The 23997-nt window shown below is 50.1% G+C and overlaps 2 protein-coding genes across 2 annotated transcripts; both read left to right on the top strand.

The window, feature by feature from the left end:
* Nucleotides 1-2784: 2784 nt before the first annotated feature.
* Nucleotides 2785-9627, top strand: LOC149912706 (uncharacterized). The gene has a single exon (XM_090131966.1). It carries the CDS (start codon nucleotides 6995-6997, stop codon nucleotides 7901-7903), a length of 909 nt encoding a protein of 302 aa, XP_089988092.1. The 5' UTR covers nucleotides 2785-6994; the 3' UTR covers nucleotides 7904-9627.
* Nucleotides 9628-15019: 5392 nt separating this feature from the next.
* LOC149912705 (uncharacterized) lies at nucleotides 15020-20273 on the top strand. The gene has a single exon (XM_090131962.1). It carries the CDS (start codon nucleotides 17641-17643, stop codon nucleotides 18547-18549), a length of 909 nt encoding a protein of 302 aa, XP_089988088.1. The 5' UTR covers nucleotides 15020-17640; the 3' UTR covers nucleotides 18550-20273.
* Nucleotides 20274-23997: the final 3724 nt, after the last annotated feature.

The following is a 23997-nucleotide window of genomic DNA, read 5'->3' as shown; positions in this document are numbered from 1 at the left end:
CCACACTCTTATTAGATGGCAGTTCCCTGCTGCATTGCAGCAGGGATGTGTACCCTGAGAAGTGCTTTGACAAAGTGCCATCCCGAGGGACCTGGACAGGCTCGAGCAGTGGGCCCAGGTGAACCTCCAGGGTCAAAGTGGGCAGCCCCCACTATCAGTACAAGCTGGGTGTTGAAGGAATAGAGCACAGCCCTGCTGAAAAGGACCTGGGGCTATCGATAGATGCCTGGACATGAGCCAGCAATGTGCAGAAAGCCAACCGTATCCTGGGCTGCATCGAAAGAAGTGTGGTCAGCTGGGAGAGGGAAGTGCTCCTGCCCTCCTGCTGGGGAGACCTGACCTGGCGTATTGCATCCAGGTGTGGAGTTCTCAGTACAGGAGAGACATGGACCTGTTGAACCGTGTCCAGCGGAGGGCTGCAAACATGACCCAAGGGATGGAACACCTTTCCTTTGAGGACACGCTGAGAGAGCTGGGGCTGTTCATCCTGGAGAAGAGAAGGCTCCACGGAGACCTGATTACAGCCTGTCAGTATCTCTGCGGGGGCTATCAGAAAGAAGGGGGCAGACTCTTTATCAGGGTTTGCTGTGATAGGACAAGTGGACATGGTTTCAAACTAAAAGATGGGAGATTTACATTGGTCACAAGGAAGCAATTTTTTTACGTAAGAGTGACGAGGCACTGGAACAGGGTGCCCACAGAGGCGGTGGGTACCACGCAGGATCTTTGGATACGTTCAAGGTCACACTGGAACAGGCTCTGAGCAACCTGATCTAGCTAAAGAAGTCCCTGTTCATTGCAAGAGAGTTGGCTAGATGACCTACAAGTGTCCCTCCCAACTGAAATGATTCTATGATTGTGCATGATGGCATCTCGGGGAAATACATTTATTAAGTAAATTCTAGAAGAAAATACATCCTGTATTTACTAAGGCATCTACCCACTTCAGTTCTTTTCCACAGGAAATACTAGGATATCGTAAGGCCACACAGGAAGAAAGTAAACTAGAGGGCCAGAGAGAGGAACTCAAACATGCAGACCAAGTGAGTAGTATCTGCTGGAGTACTTAGTACTGCCTCTTACTACTTACACTTACGTTTGAGCAGTGAACAGAAATATGACTAGGTAAAGTTTCTCAGACTCTCTCATCTTTCCTAGCCGTCACCTGGGTTTCCTCTGGCTCCAGAGTGCCAGGTGCCTTTCTGAAACAGGTGGCGTTGGTCTCAGCCTCTACCCTCCATGCTCGTTCCACCTCATGTTAACACCAGTCAGCCATGAAGAACACGCCAAATGACTTTGTCCCTCAAGAGCAGTGGTGCACAAGAATTTCTGCCCGAGGTCCTGGAAGCCTGAATTCTGCGACAGAACGAGAGGACCTGGAGTTGTTGTCCACTGTGCCTTGTGATCTGCTGGAGAAAAGTAACAGACCCGGATTGCAGATGTGCCTCTCCCAGCGGAGTGGAAGGCAAATTGGTGAGGACTTGTGGCTCAAACATACAAACAGGCTGGGAAAGATCCAGGCTTGACTTATGACAGCCCACAGATTGCAGTGATGACGCAGGTCTGAGATCCAGCTGGGATTTCAGCCGATGGGTCAGAGTCTCAGCACTCCTACAGTGCCCCTGGGGCACTGAAACAGGGCTACTGGGCCCTGACACTAAGGATTTCTAAGTTTCTTCTGGCTGGTTTTTGTGTCACGCCAGACCTTCTGCACCACATACTTTTCAAACACCACTCTGACAAGAGGTATCTTCATTTCACATTACTCGTGTGGCTCTTGCATGTGCCTTTCAGAAGAGCTGGGAGGATTTTCAAACTAATAGTTTACTTTCACACGCCTCTTGCCAAAATGAGAATTATTCCTCCCCTCTCTGCCCTTCGTTTACAGACTGTGTATTTCTTCCTGCACTTTTTTGCAAGGTAGAACTGAAGTATGGTGAGATATGAGTGAAAAGTGTCTGATTTATTCCCAAAGTCCGTTTAGAATTGTCAGAGACCAGGTATTTTTTATAATCAGTGTGTTAATTCAGCACACTTCTCCTGTTGATTTGTAGCTGCATGAATTCAGCCCTTCTATAAACTAGATCGTAATATCTTATAGCACACAGACATAAAATGAGGAATCCAAATTGGTAATCACACGTTAAGAGCCTATTTTAGTGATTTGCCCAGCATCCCCCAGCAAATCTGCAGCAAAGGCTGGGGAAATCAGCACTGACACAATTTATGGACCATCTTTTCTTTTCCACAAGGCCTTGATCACTCAGCCTCTCACCTTTTAAAACACTCCTAACATACGCACCTAAAGACAGTCATCTCCACTGCATCTGGTACAACCAGGGCAAATATTCCTTTCAGGGAGGGGAGTATATTTTGCTGACCATTCATTCTATACCAAGTAAGGTGAAAGATGCTTAAAATCAGCACCCCTTATCTTCAGCGTTTTTTACAGCCCTAAACATGTGCTTTGTGTCATCCCTTGTCATGCGCACTGCCAAATCAGAAAGCGGTGTCTCCCAGTGATACGCATAGGGATGGAACTTCTACACCTCTGCTCCATCGGCACAGGAAATAACTGAAGGAGGAGCAGACAGCTGTGCTGAAGGAAGGAGAAAATATGCCGATGGCACATCTCTGGCTAGACTCAAGATCGGTTTGATATGTGTGCTGGTGGGTCACCAGCTTTCCTACTGTGACTTTTTAGGGAAAAAAAAAATGGGAGGTAGAAGAAGGGGGGTGGGGGAGGAAAGAAAAGAAAGGAGAAGGGGGGGGGGGGGGAAATAATAAAAGAATGCTTAGCATCATCAGTCCTGTATCCTTCATTTCTCTCCTGCCTTTTTCTCATGCAGACTCCTTACTTTCAATCCCATTTGTCTCACTTTAGTCATCCCATTACAGAAGAGCACTTTGCTATTCATGACTCCTCAGCTGCACTCCTTTCACTTAGCCTCCAGCTCCCACTAGTTCCCCTGTCCCACACCCTTCAATTCAGCTTCTTGGGCTTTTCAGCTCTTTTTCTCTTCCCAGCTCTCCCTAGTCCAGTGATCCAATATCAGCCAGTTTCACTCTTCATTCTCGTTTTTCCCTATTTTCTCCTTTCATTTGTTCCTATGCACTTCTGTTACCTTTACTTATTGGCTTCTAGTCACACAGTTGTCTTCTCTACACCACCCCAGCCAATGCTTCCAAAGTCTTTATCCAGTCTCAGTCTTTCTCTTCTTCCCTAGCCCACAGTAATTCAAAATTTACAGAATATTGTGACAGGGCATATCTATCCATTCCCATAATTTAACTGAGCTGCTAGCAAGCTTAGAATCACTCAAAATATGGAGGCTTGCTTTCAAACTGGCAAGAGACAGGTGCACAGAGCAAAAGGGAAATGCTGGTAATCCTGAGTAGTCAGGGTCTATGTGGAGTCTGTGTGGAGTATGTACGAAGACAGGCTGAGGGAGCTGAGCTTGTGAAGAGAAGGCTGCAGGGTGACCTCGTTGCAGCCTTTCAGTACCTGAAGGGAGCCTAAAATCAGGAGGGGAGTCAACTCCTTGAAAGGATAGATAACAGCAGGACAAGGGGGAATGGTCTGAAGTTGAAGGAGGGAAGATTTAGGTTGAATGCCAGGGAGAAGTTCTTTACTATGAGAGTGGTGAGGTGCTGGAACAGGTTGTCCAGAGCGGCTGTGGATGCCCCATCCTTGGAGGTGTTAAAGGCCAGGTTGGATGGGGCCTTGGACAGCCTGGTCTGGTATGAAATGGGAGCTTGGTGGCACTGCCTGTTGCAGGGGGTTGGAGATTCTTGAGTGGTCCTTGAGGTCCCTTCTACCCAGGCCATTCTGTGATTCTGTGAGTCTGAGGTTCAGATGCTCTGCTGTAATAAAAAATATCTGCAGAAAAAAAATAAAATTCTTGTTGTTACCACAAGCAGGTATACAGCCTGTGACTGTTGCCTGCTGTCCCAGTAAAATGGTAGTGCCACTGTTAGAAACCTCACGTTAGCTTTGCAGGAGCTTTGGTGGGCTATTAGGGTTGTTACCGTCTTGTGCAAATTTTTAGTGCAAACTGGAAGTCAATACCAGGCGTTTTTTGTTGCAATGCATGTAGGTTCAATGTGGAGCAATAGCAAAGACCTCAAAAATACATGCACAGGCTGAGAACGTAAGCTACAAGACTAAACAGCTAAACTTTGGTCAGCTTCTGCTTACTGAAGAGGTACTACCATAAGAGCTGGGAAAGAATACAGAATAGAACCAAGAAGCAGTCCAACAGCACAATAAGGGCACCTTACGTGTCCTGGGGAAGTTACATCCACCAGCACTGCACAGCATACAGTCCCAGGAGCTGAGCACAACGGCTTACAACGCAACCTGAGGGGTAGTCTGACAGAATGGCATCTGATGCAGATGAAACAAAGGTGTGTCACTGAATTCTTCCGTGTGGAAACAATGGCATCTGCTGACATTCATCGACATTTGCTGCATGTTTGCGGAGACCACAAAGTGGATGTGAGCACAGTGAGGCGGTGGGTGGTACGTTTCAGCAGTGGTGACAGCATCAAAGAGCAGAGGTGTATCGGTTCTGTGGAGCTGATGGTGACTATTTCTGTAAGAAGAACTCAGAACACCTACTGAACTTTGAGGAAAAAACAGGGGCTTCGGACCACAAGACACGTTGCTTGGTTGCAGTAATACCTGCTCATGAGCAAGCGCTGTAGGGAAAATTAAAATTCTGTGAGAACTGGTATTTTAGAGGTTTGCTTTAAGAAATGCTTCTTAACGAACTGCTTTTTCAGTCAGCTAATTTTTGGGGGGAACATTATCAATCTCCACTTGCATATACATTCTGTGCTAATGCTGCACTCACAAGTTGTGTTGTACAGCCAATAAGGGGTGTGAGGTGGCTTAATAAATGGCCGGTTAACATTTACAGCCATGAAATTCATCAGCCTACGCTACGGCTTGCATCACCATACAACTCCTCAAGACAGCAATGCACTATTCCCTTTGCAATGGGGCAGGGGGCAGTAGGTGGTGCTAAATGTGCGTAGGAAAAGTCTTGGAAATCCCATTCAGCTTCACCCTGCAAAAAAAACATGTACCACACAATCATAATAAATGCCATGTGAGCCTTCGGTTCCATTAGAACTTCACAGAGAGGCCCACCGTGTGTCTGCATGTCTGCTACGGCATGTTTTTGGAGTAAAACAGTCTCAGAGGCAGCCTTTGTCCAAACGCTGAGGTCGACATTGTTTCTCTGGCGCCTCTGTACGGCCAGTTGGAGGCACGGACTCAGGACAGGTAGCTAAACCCCTGAAGACTTTTAGGAAGCGTACAAAAGCACAGGACTATGACACAGATATTCAAGCCTTTGGAGACAGCAAACTTTATCCACAAATTTATTTCTAAGGAGAAAATTGTGTCTTTGTTCCCATTCCTATCAGTTTTCTAAACCATTCTCTTACCGCGGTGATGGCGGTCTCCTCCTTTCTTGAACCTCTTGAGATTTCTGGTATGTTTTTGCATTCGTGTAGGACGAAAGTAAATAAACTAAGTAATCTATACTTCTCTGATCCTGTCACAGAAAATCTAAATGTTAAAAACCGAACTGTGTGACCAATCAAAATATCACGATCTCAGTTTCTCCAGAAGAGAGAATTTCCAAACAAAATTACTACGCTGCAATTAGATGGATCACCAGGGGAAAGCAAGCAATACCACCATGAGCTTATCTTTAAGCAGAACATCTTCCAGTCAGAAATCCCTTAGCTTTCCAAAACGTGTGCCCCCCTTCTTAATAAAATAAAATGTTGGTAATAATAATAAAAAGAAAACTTATCTTCTGTCCTACTTCCTGAGAACGGGAATGGGGCTGTCTTTCTACAGCCTCAGAACTTGCAGCAGCGGAGCTGTTGACTGCAGTGCCACGTTTTCTCTCATCAGGATGCAGAAACTTTTCTGGTATTCTCACTGCCTCATTACCAAGTTTAACCACCAGAAGTTCACTGGCGTGGCCTAATTCCTTTTCTAAGAGCATCATACGTTCAGCAAAATCTGTGGATGTTCTTTGCTTATATGAAGGTTAATGGGTAGGGTCAACATAAATGACCCACCAGAATGTCTCTCTCTTGCAGTGATCTTGATTGCTTAAAGTCTACTCCCTTAAAGATTATTGCTTGGAGTCTGTTCCCTAAGCACCATGCTTTGAAGTTCTCCAGCAGTTTGCACTGGGTAGAACAAGCCAATTAGTTAACCTGTCCTGTTGCCTCAGAGGAAGACATGGGTTTTGCTGAAGGCAGCCCAGTGCTGTATGGATCTGGAGATTTGTCACGGCTGGGGCCATGTGGGAAGACTCGGTCAAAGCCTCAGACACTGCTGCAAAGTGCCAACAGGGAGCAGACACAATATAGGGAACGGAATGGACAGAGGCACTGCGGAAAACCCGGATGCCATTGCTGGGATTGGAGTGCTGCAGATGACGCTCGCCCGTTGTGACGTCACTGGCACCGCTCCCCTACGTGAGGGATAGTGACATACGCAGCAGGGGATTGTGACCTCTTGGCCCTGGCTGCCTGTAGCCGGGCACAGAGTCTCTCACTCTGGCTTGTGCCCGCACTCCAGCCGAGCGTGTCCGTGAGGTTTGGAGCGAGGAGCAAGGATAGCCTTGGTGCTGGTCTCGTGTTCTGGGAGCTGCCGACAGCCGCTCTCAGTGCTCGTCCCCAGAGCCACTAGAGCTTCTTCCCCGCCCTGCCTGGCTCAGGCAGCCGGGGCACCCAGGAGGCCGCAGCAGCAAAGGGAACCGGTAAGGGGACGCCTCAGCCTGGGCGGCCCAGCTGGGAGGGTTTCCTTCCTGAGGGACCCGGGCACTTGTTCCTCCGCTGGCGGGCTCAGCAAGTGACCGTGGCCTCTCTTCTTCTCCTAGCGTGACCCCTGCTGCTGCAGCAGCGGGGTGAGGAGCAGCCCCTCATCCCCTTCGCACTCCTGTCCACCCAGCAGCTGGACAGCATGGCCACCGAGCTGGACCGTCGCTGTCCCATTTGCCTGGACAGCATGGATGATGCCAGCTACACGATGCCGTGCCTGCACCAGTTCTGCTTTGGCTGCATCCGGCGGTGGGCTGAGAGCAGGCCCACGTGCCCCCTCTGCAAACGCAGGGTGGAGTCCATCCTGCACTCGGTGCGTGCCGACGACAGCTTTCAAGAGGTTGTCGTCGGACAGCAGGAGAGGGCCAGGACAGCACCCCGCCAGGCAGCACCAGCACAAGAGCCACCAGCGGTGCCCATTTCCCGCCAGCCTCCAGCTGTGCTCCGGCCCCTGCTGCCCTGGCTGCGCCAGGAGCTGGGGCAGCTCTTTGGGGCTGACCACAGGGCAGCCGCTGCAGCACAGCGCCGTGTCATCTCTGGCCTGTGCTTATTTGGTCTGGACGGGGGAGCGCTGACTTTGTGGCTGTTCGGCTCCCTGCGAAGCCAGACCGCCAGCTTTGTGCGACGGCTCGTCGTGCAAGCTGCATATGTGTGCAATGGGCTGGTGCCACCCGCTGGCCCGGAGGCCTCCCGCGCTGCCACGGGACAGGAGGGCAGCCCCGCAGCTGCCCGTGGTGCAGCTGCCTCCCAGGCACAGATGCCTGTCTCCGGTCCACGACCCTCCAGCAGCACCGGCGAAGACAACGTTTCTGTGCCCTCAGCCGCTGCCCTCAGTGAGGGGCCCAGCCAGCCTCCATCCCTCCCGGCTCCATTGCAGACCAGCCAACAAGCAGCCCAGGAGGAGCCGGGGGAGGCAGTGCCGGGTCCCTCCAGCACCAACAGGGCCAGGGAGCGCTCACGCAGGGCGCCTCGGCGAGCCCCGAAGAGGAGGGCCCACGACTCTGAGGCCCCTGCACCTCCTGCCAAGAGGCCACCCCGCCGGCAGCACTAGGACGCCGCCCCAGCAGCTGGCGAGAACAGGGCCGGGCCTGCAGCTGGGGCACAACCAGCTGTCAGACCACAGAATCACAGCATGGCCCGGGTTGGAAGGGACCTCAAAGATCGGCAATCTCCAACCCCCCGCCACAGGCAGGGCCACCAACCTCCACATGTAACACCGGACCAGGCTGCCCAAGGCCCCTCCAACCTGGCCTTGAACACCTCCAGGGACGGGGCATCCGCAACTTCTCTGGGCAGCCTCACCACTCTCCCTGTAAAGAACTTCCCCCCGACATCCCACCTAAATCTTCCCTCCTTCAACTTCAAACCTTTTCCCCTTGTCCTGCTGTTATCTACCCTTTCAAAGAGCTGACTCTGCAATAAAATTTCAGAAAAATCTCCGTGTTGCTACCAGTGCCTTTGTCAGCGCTGTGCACGGGGGAGGTCAGACCTCTGCTGGGCCTGGAGGCCTCCCATGCTGCTGTTACCGTTTCTTTAGAATTGTTGGGCCACAGAATCACACAGAATCACAGAATCGTAGGGGTCAGAACGGACCTCCACAGATCATTGAGTCCAACCCCCCTGCCAAAGCAGGTTCCCTACACCACGTCACACAAGTAGGTGTCCAGGCAGGTCTTGAATATCTCCAGAGAAGGAGACTCCACAACCTCCCTGGGCAGCCTGTTCCACTGCTCCGTCACCCTCACCGTAAAGAAGTTCTTGCACACATTTGTGAGGAACTTCCTATGCTCCAGTTTCTGGCCGTTTCCCCTTGTCCTCTCTCCACACATTGCTGAAAAGAGTCTGGCCTCGCCACTCTGCCCCTCACACCTTAGATATTTATAGACCTGGATCAGGTCCCCTCTCAGTCTTCTTTTCTCAAGGCTAAACAGACCCAGTTCACGTAGCCTTTCTTCACAGGGGAGATACTCCAGGCCCCTCGCTATCTTTGTGGTCCCCCGCTGGACTCTTTCCAAGAGATCCCTGTCTTTTTTGTACTGGGGAGCCCAGAACTGGACACAGTCCTCCAGATGAGGCCTTACCAGGGCAGAGTAGAGGGGGAGAATCACCTCCCTCGACCTGCTGGCCACGCTCTTTTTAATGCACCCCAGAATGCCACTGGCCATTGGCCAAGGGTCCATCCCTTCCGGTCACATAGGGAGCAGAACTGCCAGCAATTTGCCTGCGCTCCCTGGGCCAGCCTCACCCCTTCTCCAGGTGCTCAATCACCAGTGCAAGCCATGACCTAACAGTTCCCCTGCATGAGGATGCCTAGTCTCCACCTAGATCCGACTGGTTGGTTACTGTGCTGGAATCGCGCCCCTATTTTGAGGATGTTGCTTTTGTGATAGAGGTCTTGTGGTCAGAAGGGACATTTAGCACAGAGAAGCAATACACCTGGAAGTAACTATGAGCAAGTACCTTGACTAGGCAAAATGGCAGATATGCAAGGGCACTGCTCTTATGAAGCACTATGCCTGCAAGTCACAACTAGAATGATAACTGCGATCAAGAATGGCAAATTACTGGCTCTAACACATCGCTGTCCCAGGGCAGGAGGGCAGCCCCACAGCTGCCCCTGGCCCAGTTGCCGCCCCAGCGGAAACTCCTGCCTCTGGCCCAGAGCCCTCCTGCAGTATGGAACAGCGTAGATGAGGTCCCACCTGCAGCTTTCTCCCACTTTTTCAAGGGAGAACTTGACAAGCGTGGCTCCTTGCCTTCCAGTCTTGCAGGACCTCTTTCCCTTTGTGACTCAGCAACCACAGGGCCTGGCCATACATACTTGCTGAGGTGAGGGCCTCTCAATCGGCTTCACAGAATCATGCGAAATTAAGGCTGGAGAAGAACTCAAAGCTAACCAAATCCAACTCTCAGCTCATCCTCACCGCGCCCACTGAACCTCGTCTCTAAACGCCACATCTACGTGCTGCTCGATCTCCTTCAGGGACAGTGATTCCATCACTTCCCCGCGCAGCCTGTTCTAGCGCCTCAGCACTCTTTCAGATAAGAAATTCTTCCCCTACGCACTTCTTCATAATTTTCTCGGTCCTCTGCTATCAGCGATGGTGGAAGGTCTGCAAATCCTGATGCAGTACATCTAACTGAAACATTAACAAAGAATGTAGTACTCCTTTTGTGGAATAATTTCCTGCTGACTTCCTTACAATAAAACCATCGAATAGCTGCCTTTTCTTTCTTTGAGTTGTAGATTTGTAGAATCATTAAAGGGCCACTTCCTCTGGAAGAGTTAAAAAAATGTAAACTTTGAGCATGTTCTTTTTTTCTTGCTCAAAATTATTTCTATTGGAGCCAGAGGGCCAGGATTACCATTGATCATTACCATCTCATTGCTGATAGTCCCCAGTGTGTTTGTTGGCTGTCGCCCCAGGTAAACTAACATTCAAATATCTGATTGGAATACTTCTCCTTCTTTCCTGAATTTCGCCTACTAAATTAGGGCCAGAAAAGTCTGGTTCTCATTCTGCATGTGGACATCATCCTTCCTAGGGAGCCCACCATATATCTGACAGGGGCTGAGGATGAGCTCTGAAATATCTGTAGGGCTTCACCAGTATAGAAGCTGTTACAAATCCCTGAATATGCACAGTTCGCCGTCTCTTCTAGCTCTCAGACGCTGGCTTGGAGCAAATAGAACAGACAGCTTCTCTCCACGAGGGACCTGAGAAGAAAGACAGAGCTATGAACTTTCAGGGACTCACACTTGAAATACAATGTCACCTTCAACAGCTCCTCCACACTCTTATTAGATGGCAGTTCCCTGCTGCATTGCAGCAGGGATGTGTACCCTGAGAAGTGCTTTGACAAAGTGCCATCCCGAGGGACCTGGACAGGCTCGAGCAGTGGGCCCAGGTGAACCTCCAGGGTCAAAGTGGGCAGCCCCCACTATCAGTACAAGCTGGGTGTTGAAGGAATAGAGCACAGCCCTGCTGAAAAGGACCTGGGGCTATCGATAGATGCCTGGACATGAGCCAGCAATGTGCAGAAAGCCAACCGTATCCTGGGCTGCATCGAAAGAAGTGTGGTCAGCTGGGAGAGGGAAGTGCTCCTGCCCTCCTGCTGGGGAGACCTGACCTGGCGTATTGCATCCAGGTGTGGAGTTCTCAGTACAGGAGAGACATGGACCTGTTGAACCGTGTCCAGCGGAGGGCTGCAAACATGACCCAAGGGATGGAACACCTTTCCTTTGAGGACACGCTGAGAGAGCTGGGGCTGTTCATCCTGGAGAAGAGAAGGCTCCACGGAGACCTGATTACAGCCTGTCAGTATCTCTGCGGGGGCTATCAGAAAGAAGGGGGCAGACTCTTTATCAGGGTTTGCTGTGATAGGACAAGTGGACATGGTTTCAAACTAAAAGATGGGAGATTTACATTGGTCACAAGGAAGCAATTTTTTTACCGTAAGAGTGACGAGGCACTGGAACAGGGTGCCCACAGAGGCGGTGGGTACCACGCAGGATCTTTGGATACGTTCAAGGTCACACTGGAACAGGCTCTGAGCAACCTGATCTAGCTAAAGAAGTCCCTGTTCATTGCAAGAGAGTTGGCTAGATGACCTACAAGTGTCCCTCCCAACTGAAATGATTCTATGATTGTGCATGATGGCATCTCGGGGAAATACATTTATTAAGTAAATTCTAGAAGAAAATACATCCTGTATTTACTAAGGCATCTACCCACTTCAGTTCTTTTCCACAGGAAATACTAGGATATCGTAAGGCCACACAGGAAGAAAGTAAACTAGAGGGCCAGAGAGAGGAACTCAAACATGCAGACCAAGTGAGTAGTATCTGCTGGAGTACTTAGTACTGCCTCTTACTACTTACACTTACGTTTGAGCAGTGAACAGAAATATGACTAGGTAAAGTTTCTCAGACTCTCTCATCTTTCCTAGCCGTCACCTGGGTTTCCTCTGGCTCCAGAGTGCCAGGTGCCTTTCTGAAACAGGTGGCGTTGGTCTCAGCCTCTACCCTCCATGCTCGTTCCACCTCATGTTAACACCAGTCAGCCATGAAGAACACGCCAAATGACTTTGTCCCTCAAGAGCAGTGGTGCACAAGAATTTCTGCCCGAGGTCCTGGAAGCCTGAATTCTGCGACAGAACGAGAGGACCTGGAGTTGTTGTCCACTGTGCCTTGTGATCTGCTGGAGAAAAGTAACAGACCCGGATTGCAGATGTGCCTCTCCCAGCGGAGTGGAAGGCAAATTGGTGAGGACTTGTGGCTCAAACATACAAACAGGCTGGGAAAGATCCAGGCTTGACTTATGACAGCCCACAGATTGCAGTGATGACGCAGGTCTGAGATCCAGCTGGGATTTCAGCCGATGGGTCAGAGTCTCAGCACTCCTACAGTGCCCCTGGGGCACTGAAACAGGGCTACTGGGCCCTGACACTAAGGATTTCTAAGTTTCTTCTGGCTGGTTTTTGTGTCACGCCAGACCTTCTGCACCACATACTTTTCAAACACCACTCTGACAAGAGGTATCTTCATTTCACATTACTCGTGTGGCTCTTGCATGTGCCTTTCAGAAGAGCTGGGAGGATTTTCAAACTAATAGTTTACTTTCACACGCCTCTTGCCAAAATGAGAATTATTCCTCCCCTCTCTGCCCTTCGTTTACAGACTGTGTATTTCTTCCTGCACTTTTTTGCAAGGTAGAACTGAAGTATGGTGAGATATGAGTGAAAAGTGTCTGATTTATTCCCAAAGTCCGTTTAGAATTGTCAGAGACCAGGTATTTTTTATAATCAGTGTGTTAATTCAGCACACTTCTCCTGTTGATTTGTAGCTGCATGAATTCAGCCCTTCTATAAACTAGATCGTAATATCTTATAGCACACAGACATAAAATGAGGAATCCAAATTGGTAATCACACGTTAAGAGCCTATTTTAGTGATTTGCCCAGCATCCCCCAGCAAATCTGCAGCAAAGGCTGGGGAAATCAGCACTGACACAATTTATGGACCATCTTTTCTTTTCCACAAGGCCTTGATCACTCAGCCTCTCACCTTTTAAAACACTCCTAACATACGCACCTAAAGACAGTCATCTCCACTGCATCTGGTACAACCAGGGCAAATATTCCTTTCAGGGAGGGGAGTATATTTTGCTGACCATTCATTCTATACCAAGTAAGGTGAAAGATGCTTAAAATCAGCACCCCTTATCTTCAGCGTTTTTTACAGCCCTAAACATGTGCTTTGTGTCATCCCTTGTCATGCGCACTGCCAAATCAGAAAGCGGTGTCTCCCAGTGATACGCATAGGGATGGAACTTCTACACCTCTGCTCCATCGGCACAGGAAATAACTGAAGGAGGAGCAGACAGCTGTGCTGAAGGAAGGAGAAAATATGCCGATGGCACATCTCTGGCTAGACTCAAGATCGGTTTGATATGTGTGCTGGTGGGTCACCAGCTTTCCTACTGTGACTTTTTAGGAAAAAAAAAAATGGGAGGTAGAAGAAGGGGGGTGGGGGAGGAAAGAAAAGAAAGGAGAAGGGGGGGGGGGGGGGGGAATAATAAAAGAATGCTTAGCATCATCAGTCCTGTATCCTTCATTTCTCTCCTGCCTTTTTCTCATGCAGACTCCTTACTTTCAATCCCATTTGTCTCACTTTAGTCATCCCATTACAGAAGAGCACTTTGCTATTCATGACTCCTCAGCTGCACTCCTTTCACTTAGCCTCCAGCTCCCACTAGTTCCCCTGTCCCACACCCTTCAATTCAGCTTCTTGGGCTTTTCAGCTCTTTTTCTCTTCCCAGCTCTCCCTAGTCCAGTGATCCAATATCAGCCAGTTTCACTCTTCATTCTCGTTTTTCCCTATTTTCTCCTTTCATTTGTTCCTATGCACTTCTGTTACCTTTACTTATTGGCTTCTAGTCACACAGTTGTCTTCTCTACACCACCCCAGCCAATGCTTCCAAAGTCTTTATCCAGTCTCAGTCTTTCTCTTCTTCCCTAGCCCACAGTAATTCAAAATTTACAGAATATTGTGACAGGGCATATCTATCCATTCCCATAATTTAACTGAGCTGCTAGCAAGCTTAGAATCACTCAAAATATGGAGGCTTGCTTTCAAACTGGCAAGAGACAGGTGCACAGAGCAAAAGGGAAATGCTGGTAATCCTGAGTAGTCAGGGTCTATGTGGAGTCTGTGTGGAGTATGTACGAAGACAGGCTGAGGGAGCTGAGCTTGTGAAGAGAAGGCTGCAGGGTGACCTCGTTGCAGCCTTTCAGTACCTGAAGGGAGCCTAAAATCAGGAGGGGAGTCAACTCCTTGAAAGGATAGATAACAGCAGGACAAGGGGGAATGGTCTGAAGTTGAAGGAGGGAAGATTTAGGTTGAATGCCAGGGAGAAGTTCTTTACTATGAGAGTGGTGAGGTGCTGGAACAGGTTGTCCAGAGCGGCTGTGGATGCCCCATCCTTGGAGGTGTTAAAGGCCAGGTTGGATGGGGCCTTGGACAGCCTGGTCTGGTATGAAATGGGAGCTTGGTGGCACTGCCTGTTGCAGGGGGTTGGAGATTCTTGAGTGGTCCTTGAGGTCCCTTCTACCCAGGCCATTCTGTGATTCTGTGAGTCTGAGGTTCAGATGCTCTGCTGTAATAAAAAATATCTGCAGAAAAAAAATAAAATTCTTGTTGTTACCACAAGCAGGTATACAGCCTGTGACTGTTGCCTGCTGTCCCAGTAAAATGGTAGTGCCACTGTTAGAAACCTCACGTTAGCTTTGCAGGAGCTTTGGTGGGCTATTAGGGTTGTTACCGTCTTGTGCAAATTTTTAGTGCAAACTGGAAGTCAATACCAGGCGTTTTTTGTTGCAATGCATGTAGGTTCAATGTGGAGCAATAGCAAAGACCTCAAAAATACATGCACAGGCTGAGAACGTAAGCTACAAGACTAAACAGCTAAACTTTGGTCAGCTTCTGCTTACTGAAGAGGTACTACCATAAGAGCTGGGAAAGAATACAGAATAGAACCAAGAAGCAGTCCAACAGCACAATAAGGGCACCTTACGTGTCCTGGGGAAGTTACATCCACCAGCACTGCACAGCATACAGTCCCAGGAGCTGAGCACAACGGCTTACAACGCAACCTGAGGGGTAGTCTGACAGAATGGCATCTGATGCAGATGAAACAAAGGTGTGTCACTGAATTCTTCTGTGTGGAAACAATGGCATCTGCTGACATTCATCGACATTTGCTGCATGTTTGCGGAGACCACAAAGTGGATGTGAGCACAGTGAGGCGGTGGGTGGTACGTTTCAGCAGTGGTGACAGCATCAAAGAGCAGAGGTGTATCGGTTCTGTGGAGCTGATGGTGACTATTTCTGTAAGAAGAACTCAGAACACCTACTGAACTTTGAGGAAAAAACAGGGGCTTCGGACCACAAGACACGTTGCTTGGTTGCAGTAATACCTGCTCATGAGCAAGCGCTGTAGGGAAAATTAAAATTCTGTGAGAACTGGTATTTTAGAGGTTTGCTTTAAGAAATGCTTCTTAACGAACTGCTTTTTCAGTCAGCTAATTTTTGGGGGGAACATTATCAATCTCCACTTGCATATACATTCTGTGCTAATGCTGCACTCACAAGTTGTGTTGTACAGCCAATAAGGGGTGTGAGGTGGCTTAATAAATGGCCGGTTAACATTTACAGCCATGAAATTCATCAGCCTACGCTACGGCTTGCATCACCATACAACTCCTCAAGACAGCAATGCACTATTCCCTTTGCAATGGGGCAGGGGGCAGTAGGTGGTGCTAAATGTGCGTAGGAAAAGTCTTGGAAATCCCATTCAGCTTCACCCTGCAAAAAAAACATGTACCACACAATCATAATAAATGCCATGTGAGCCTTCGGTTCCATTAGAACTTCACAGAGAGGCCCACCGTGTGTCTGCATGTCTGCTACGGCATGTTTTTGGAGTAAAACAGTCTCAGAGGCAGCCTTTGTCCAAACGCTGAGGTCGACATTGTTTCTCTGGCGCCTCTGTACGGCCAGTTGGAGGCACGGACTCAGGACAGGTAGCTAAACCCCTGAAGACTTTTAGGAAGCGTACAAAAGCACAGGACTATGACACAGATATTCAAGCCTTTGGAGACAGCAAACTTTATCCACAAATTTATTTCTAAGGAGAAAATTGTGTCTTTGTTCCCATTCCTATCAGTTTTCTAAACCATTCTCTTACCGCGGTGATGGCGGTCTCCTCCTTTCTTGAACCTCTTGAGATTTCTGGTATGTTTTTGCATTTGTGTAGGACGAAAGTAAATAAACTAAGTAATCTATACTTCTCTGATCCTGTCACAGAAAATCTAAATGTTAAAAACCGAACTGTGTGACCAATCAAAATATCACGATCTCAGTTTCTCCAGAAGAGAGAATTTCCAAACAAAATTACTACGCTGCAATTAGATGGATCACCAGGGGAAAGCAAGCAATACCACCATGAGCTTATCTTTAAGCAGAACATCTTCCAGTCAGAAATCCCTTAGCTTTCCAAAACGTGTGCCCCCCTTCTTAATAAAATAAAATGTTGGTAATAATAATAAAAAGAAAACTTATCTTCTGTCCTACTTCCTGAGAACGGGAATGGGGCTGTCTTTCTACAGCCTCAGAACTTGCAGCAGCGGAGCTGTTGACTGCAGTGCCACGTTTTCTCTCATCAGGATGCAGAAACTTTTCTGGTATTCTCACTGCCTCATTACCAAGTTTAACCACCAGAAGTTCACTGGCGTGGCCTAATTCCTTTTCTAAGAGCATCATACGTTCAGCAAAATCTGTGGATGTTCTTTGCTTATATGAAGGTTAATGGGTAGGGTCAACATAAATGACCCACCAGAATGTCTCTCTCTTGCAGTGATCTTGATTGCTTAAAGTCTACTCCCTTAAAGATTATTGCTTGGAGTCTGTTCCCTAAGCACCATGCTTTGAAGTTCTCCAGCAGTTTGCACTGGGTAGAACAAGCCAATTAGTTAACCTGTCCTGTTGCCTCAGAGGAAGACATGGGTTTTGCTGAAGGCAGCCCAGTGCTGTATGGATCTGGAGATTTGTCACGGCTGGGGCCATGTGGGAAGACTCGGTCAAAGCCTCAGACACTGCTGCAAAGTGCCAACAGGGAGCAGACACAATATAGGGAACGGAATGGACAGAGGCACTGCGGAAAACCCGGATGCCATTGCTGGGATTGGAGTGCTGCAGATGACGCTCGCCCGTTGTGACGTCACTGGCACCGCTCCCCTACGTGAGGGATAGTGACATACGCAGCAGGGGATTGTGACCTCTTGGCCCTGGCTGCCTGTAGCCGGGCACAGAGTCTCTCACTCTGGCTTGTGCCCGCACTCCAGCCGAGCGTGTCCGTGAGGTTTGGAGCGAGGAGCAAGGATAGCCTTGGTGCTGGTCTCGTGTTCTGGGAGCTGCCGACAGCCGCTCTCAGTGCTCGTCCCCAGAGCCACTAGAGCTTCTTCCCCGCCCTGCCTGGCTCAGGCAGCCGGGGCACCCAGGAGGCCGCAGCAGCAAAGGGAACCGGTAAGGGGACGCCTCAGCCTGGGCGGCCCAGCTGGGAGGGTTTCCTTCCTGAGGGACCCGGGCACTTGTTCCTCCGCTGGCGGGCTCAGCAAGTGACCGTGGCCTCTCTTCTTCTCCTAGCGTGACCCCTGCTGCTGCAGCAGCGGGGTGAGGAGCAGCCCCTCATCCCCTTCGCACTCCTGTCCACCCAGCAGCTGGACAGCATGGCCACCGAGCTGGACCGTCGCTGTCCCATTTGCCTGGACAGCATGGATGATGCCAGCTACACGATGCCGTGCCTGCACCAGTTCTGCTTTGGCTGCATCCGGCGGTGGGCTGAGAGCAGGCCCACGTGCCCCCTCTGCAAACGCAGGGTGGAGTCCATCCTGCACTCGGTGCGTGCCGACGACAGCTTTCAAGAGGTTGTCGTCGGACAGCAGGAGAGGGCCAGGACAGCACCCCGCCAGGCAGCACCAGCACAAGAGCCACCAGCGGTGCCCATTTCCCGCCAGCCTCCAGCTGTGCTCCGGCCCCTGCTGCCCTGGCTGCGCCAGGAGCTGGGGCAGCTCTTTGGGGCTGACCACAGGGCAGCCGCTGCAGCACAGCGCCGTGTCATCTCTGGCCTGTGCTTATTTGGTCTGGACGGGGGAGCGCTGACTTTGTGGCTGTTCGGCTCCCTGCGAAGCCAGACCGCCAGCTTTGTGCGACGGCTCGTCGTGCAAGCTGCATATGTGTGCAATGGGCTGGTGCCACCCGCTGGCCCGGAGGCCTCCCGCGCTGCCACGGGACAGGAGGGCAGCCCCGCAGCTGCCCGTGGTGCAGCTGCCTCCCAGGCACAGACGCCTGTCTCCGGTCCACGACCCTCCAGCAGCACCGGCGAAGACAACGTTTCTGTGCCCTCAGCCGCTGCCCTCAGTGAGGGGCCCAGCCAGCCTCCATCCCTCCCGGCTCCATTGCAGACCAGCCAACAAGCAGCCCAGGAGGAGCCGGGGGAGGCAGTGCCGGGTCCCTCCAGCACCAACAGGGCCAGGGAGCGCTCACGCAGGGCGCCTCGGCGAGCCCCGAAGAGGAGGGCCCACGACTCTGAGGCCCCTGCACCTCCTGCCAAGAGGCCACCCCGCCGGCAGCACTAGGACGCCGCCCCAGCAGCTGGCGAGAACAGGGCCGGGCCTGCAGCTGGGGCACAACCAGCTGTCAGACCACAGAATCACAGCATGGCCCGGGTTGGAAGGGACCTCAAAGATCGGCAATCTCCAACCCCCCGCCACAGGCAGGGCCACCAACCTCCACATGTAACACCGGACCAGGCTGCCCAAGGCCCCTCCAACCTGGCCTTGAACACCTCCAGGGACGGGGCATCCGCAACTTCTCTGGGCAGCCTCACCACTCTCCCTGTAAAGAACTTCCCCCCGACATCCCACCTAAATCTTCCCTCCTTCAACTTCAAACCTTTTCCCCTTGTCCTGCTGTTATCTACCCTTTCAAAGAGCTGACTCTGCAATAAAATTTCAGAAAAATCTCCGTGTTGCTACCAGTGCCTTTGTCAGCGCTGTGCACGGGGGAGGTCAGACCTCTGCTGGGCCTGGAGGCCTCCCATGCTGCTGTTACCGTTTCTTTAGAATTGTTGGGCCACAGAATCACACAGAATCACAGAATCGTAGGGGTCAGAACGGACCTCCACAGATCATTGAGTCCAACCCCCCTGCCAAAGCAGGTTCCCTACACCACGTCACACAAGTAGGTGTCCAGGCAGGTCTTGAATATCTCCAGAGAAGGAGACTCCACAACCTCCCTGGGCAGCCTGTTCCACTGCTCCGTCACCCTCACCGTAAAGAAGTTCTTGCACACATTTGTGAGGAACTTCCTATGCTCCAGTTTCTGGCCGTTTCCCCTTGTCCTCTCTCCACACATTGCTGAAAAGAGTCTGGCCTCGCCACTCTGCCCCTCACACCTTAGATATTTATAGACCTGGATCAGGTCCCCTCTCAGTCTTCTTTTCTCAAGGCTAAACAGACCCAGTTCACGTAGCCTTTCTTCACAGGGGAGATACTCCAGGCCCCTCGCTATCTTTGTGGTCCCCCGCTGGACTCTTTCCAAGAGATCCCTGTCTTTTTTGTACTGGGGAGCCCAGAACTGGACACAGTCCTCCAGATGAGGCCTTACCAGGGCAGAGTAGAGGGGGAGAATCACCTCCCTCGACCTGCTGGCCACGCTCTTTTTAATGCACCCCAGAATGCCACTGGCCATTGGCCAAGGGTCCATCCCTTCCGGTCACATAGGGAGCAGAACTGCCAGCAATTTGCCTGCGCTCCCTGGGCCAGCCTCACCCCTTCTCCAGGTGCTCAATCACCAGTGCAAGCCATGACCTAACAGTTCCCCTGCATGAGGATGCCTAGTCTCCACCTAGATCCGACTGGTTGGTTACTGTGCTGGAATCGCGCCCCTATTTTGAGGATGTTGCTTTTGTGATAGAGGTCTTGTGGTCAGAAGGGACATTTAGCACAGAGAAGCAATACACCTGGAAGTAACTATGAGCAAGTACCTTGACTAGGCAAAATGGCAGATATGCAAGGGCACTGCTCTTATGAAGCACTATGCCTGCAAGTCACAACTAGAATGATAACTGCGATCAAGAATGGCAAATTACTGGCTCTAACACATCGCTGTCCCAGGGCAGGAGGGCAGCCCCACAGCTGCCCCTGGCCCAGTTGCCGCCCCAGCGGAAACTCCTGCCTCTGGCCCAGAGCCCTCCTGCAGTATGGAACAGCGTAGATGAGGTCCCACCTGCAGCTTTCTCCCACTTTTTCAAGGGAGAACTTGACAAGCGTGGCTCCTTGCCTTCCAGTCTTGCAGGACCTCTTTCCCTTTGTGACTCAGCAACCACAGGGCCTGGCCATACATACTTGCTGAGGTGAGGGCCTCTCAATCGGCTTCACAGAATCATGCGAAATTAAGGCTGGAGAAGAACTCAAAGCTAACCAAATCCAACTCTCAGCTCATCCTCACCGCGCCCACTGAACCTCGTCTCTAAACGCCACATCTACGTGCTGCTCGATCTCCTTCAGGGACAGTGATTCCATCACTTCCCCGCGCAGCCTGTTCTAGCGCCTCAGCACTCTTTCAGATAAGAAATTCTTCCCCTACGCACTTCTTCATAATTTTCTCGGTCCTCTGCTATCAGCGATGGTGGAAGGTCTGCAAATCCTGATGCAGTACATCTAACTGAAACATTAACAAAGAATGTAGTACTCCTTTTGTGGAATAATTTCCTGCTGACTTCCTTACAATAAAACCATCGAATAGCTGCCTTTTCTTTCTTTGAGTTGTAGATTTGTAGAATCATTAAAGGGCCACTTCCTCTGGAAGAGTTAAAAAAATGTAAACTTTGAGCATGTTCTTTTTTTCTTGCTCAAAATTATTTCTATTGGAGCCAGAGGGCCAGGATTACCATTGATCATTACCATCTCATTGCTGATAGTCCCCAGTGTGTTTGTTGGCTGTCGCCCCAGGTAAACTAACATTCAAATATCTGATTGGAATACTTCTCCTTCTTTCCTGAATTTCGCCTACTAAATTAGGGCCAGAAAAGTCTGGTTCTCATTCTGCATGTGGACATCATCCTTCCTAGGGAGCCCACCATATATCTGACAGGGGCTGAGGATGAGCTCTGAAATATCTGTAGGGCTTCACCAGTATAGAAGCTGTTACAAATCCCTGAATATGCACAGTTCGCCGTCTCTTCTAGCTCTCAGACGCTGGCTTGGAGCAAATAGAACAGACAGCTTCTCTCCACGAGGGACCTGAGAAGAAAGACAGAGCTATGAACTTTCAGGGACTCACACTTGAAATACAATGTCACCTTCAACAGCTCCTCCACACTCTTATTAGATGGCAGTTCCCTGCTGCATTGCAGCAGGGATGTGTACCCTGAGAAGTGCTTTGACAAAGTGCCATCCCGAGGGACCTGGACAGGCTCGAGCAGTGGGCCCAGGTGAACCTCCAGGGTCAAAGTGGGCAGCCCCCACTATCAGTACAAGCTGGGTGTTGAAGGAATAGAGCACAGCCCTGCTGAAAAGGACCTGGGGCTATCGATAGATGCCTGGACATGAGCCAGCAATGTGCAGAAAGCCAACCGTATCCTGGGCTGCATCGAAAGAAGTGTGGTCAGCTGGGAGAGGGAAGTGCTCCTGCCCTCCTGCTGGGGAGACCTGACCTGGCGTATTGCATCCAGGTGTGGAGTTCTCAGTACAGGAGAGACATGGACCTGTTGAACCGTGTCCAGCGGAGGGCTGCAAACATGACCCAAGGGATGGAACACCTTTCCTTTGAGGACACGCTGAGAGAGCTGGGGCTGTTCATCCTGGAGAAGAGAAGGCTCCACGGAGACCTGATTACAGCCTGTCAGTATCTCTGCGGGGGCTATCAGAAAGAAGGGGGCAGACTCTTTATCAGGGTTTGCTGTGATAGGACAAGTGGACATGGTTTCAAACTAAAAGATGGGAGATTTACATTGGTCACAAGGAAGCAATTTTTTTACCGTAAGAGTGACGAGGCACTGGAACAGGGTGCCCACAGAGGCGGTGGGTACCACGCAGGATCTTTGGATACGTTCAAGGTCACACTGGAACAGGCTCTGAGCAACCTGATCTAGCTAAAGAAGTCCCTGTTCATTGCAAGAGAGTTGGCTAGATGACCTACAAGTGTCCCTCCCAACTGAAATGATTCTATGATTGTGCATGATGGCATCTCGGGGAAATACATTTATTAAGTAAATTCTAGAAGAAAATACATCCTGTATTTACTAAGGCATCTACCCACTTCAGTTCTTTTCCACAGGAAATACTAGGATATCGTAAGGCCACACAGGAAGAAAGTAAACTAGAGGGCCAGAGAGAGGAACTCAAACATGCAGACCAAGTGAGTAGTATCTGCTGGAGTACTTAGTACTGCCTCTTACTACTTACACTTACGTTTGAGCAGTGAACAGAAATATGACTAGGTAAAGTTTCTCAGACTCTCTCATCTTTCCTAGCCGTCACCTGGGTTTCCTCTGGCTCCAGAGTGCCAGGTGCCTTTCTGAAACAGGTGGCGTTGGTCTCAGCCTCTACCCTCCATGCTCGTTCCACCTCATGTTAACACCAGTCAGCCATGAAGAACACGCCAAATGACTTTGTCCCTCAAGAGCAGTGGTGCACAAGAATTTCTGCCCGAGGTCCTGGAAGCCTGAATTCTGCGACAGAACGAGAGGACCTGGAGTTGTTGTCCACTGTGCCTTGTGATCTGCTGGAGAAAAGTAACAGACCCGGATTGCAGATGTGCCTCTCCCAGCGGAGTGGAAGGCAAATTGGTGAGGACTTGTGGCTCAAACATACAAACAGGCTGGGAAAGATCCAGGCTTGACTTATGACAGCCCACAGATTGCAGTGATGACGCAGGTCTGAGATCCAGCTGGGATTTCAGCCGATGGGTCAGAGTCTCAGCACTCCTACAGTGCCCCTGGGGCACTGAAACAGGGCTACTGGGCCCTGACACTAAGGATTTCTAAGTTTCTTCTGGCTGGTTTTTGTGTCACGCCAGACCTTCTGCACCACATACTTTTCAAACACCACTCTGACAAGAGGTATCTTCATTTCACATTACTCGTGTGGCTCTTGCATGTGCCTTTCAGAAGAGCTGGGAGGATTTTCAAACTAATAGTTTACTTTCACACGCCTCTTGCCAAAATGAGAATTATTCCTCCCCTCTCTGCCCTTCGTTTACAGACTGTGTATTTCTTCCTGCACTTTTTTGCAAGGTAGAACTGAAGTATGGTGAGATATGAGTGAAAAGTGTCTGATTTATTCCCAAAGTCCGTTTAGAATTGTCAGAGACCAGGTATTTTTTATAATCAGTGTGTTAATTCAGCACACTTCTCCTGTTGATTTGTAGCTGCATGAATTCAGCCCTTCTATAAACTAGATCGTAATATCTTATAGCACACAGACATAAAATGAGGAATCCAAATTGGTAATCACACGTTAAGAGCCTATTTTAGTGATTTGCCCAGCATCCCCCAGCAAATCTGCAGCAAAGGCTGGGGAAATCAGCACTGACACAATTTATGGACCATCTTTTCTTTTCCACAAGGCCTTGATCACTCAGCCTCTCACCTTTTAAAACACTCCTAACATACGCACCTAAAGACAGTCATCTCCACTGCATCTGGTACAACCAGGGCAAATATTCCTTTCAGGGAGGGGAGTATATTTTGCTGACCATTCATTCTATACCAAGTAAGGTGAAAGATGCTTAAAATCAGCACCCCTTATCTTCAGCGTTTTTTACAGCCCTAAACATGTGCTTTGTGTCATCCCTTGTCATGCGCACTGCCAAATCAGAAAGCGGTGTCTCCCAGTGATACGCATAGGGATGGAACTTCTACACCTCTGCTCCATCGGCACAGGAAATAACTGAAGGAGGAGCAGACAGCTGTGCTGAAGGAAGGAGAAAATATGCCGATGGCACATCTCTGGCTAGACTCAAGATCGGTTTGATATGTGTGCTGGTGGGTCACCAGCTTTCCTACTGTGACTTTTTAGGGA

This window comes from Phasianus colchicus, chromosome Z (genome assembly GCF_987193195.1).
Source record: "Phasianus colchicus chromosome Z, bPhaCol1.hap1.1, whole genome shotgun sequence".
Classification (NCBI taxonomy): Eukaryota; Metazoa; Chordata; class Aves; order Galliformes; family Phasianidae; genus Phasianus; species Phasianus colchicus.
This window is presented reverse-complemented; position numbering and strand designations above follow the sequence as displayed.

Coding starts and splice junctions, on each gene's coding strand:
- LOC149912706 (XM_090131966.1), top strand. CDS start 6,995: ATGGCCACCGAGCTGGACCGTCGCTGTCCCATTTGCCTGGACAGCATG.
- LOC149912705 (XM_090131962.1), top strand. CDS start 17,641: ATGGCCACCGAGCTGGACCGTCGCTGTCCCATTTGCCTGGACAGCATG.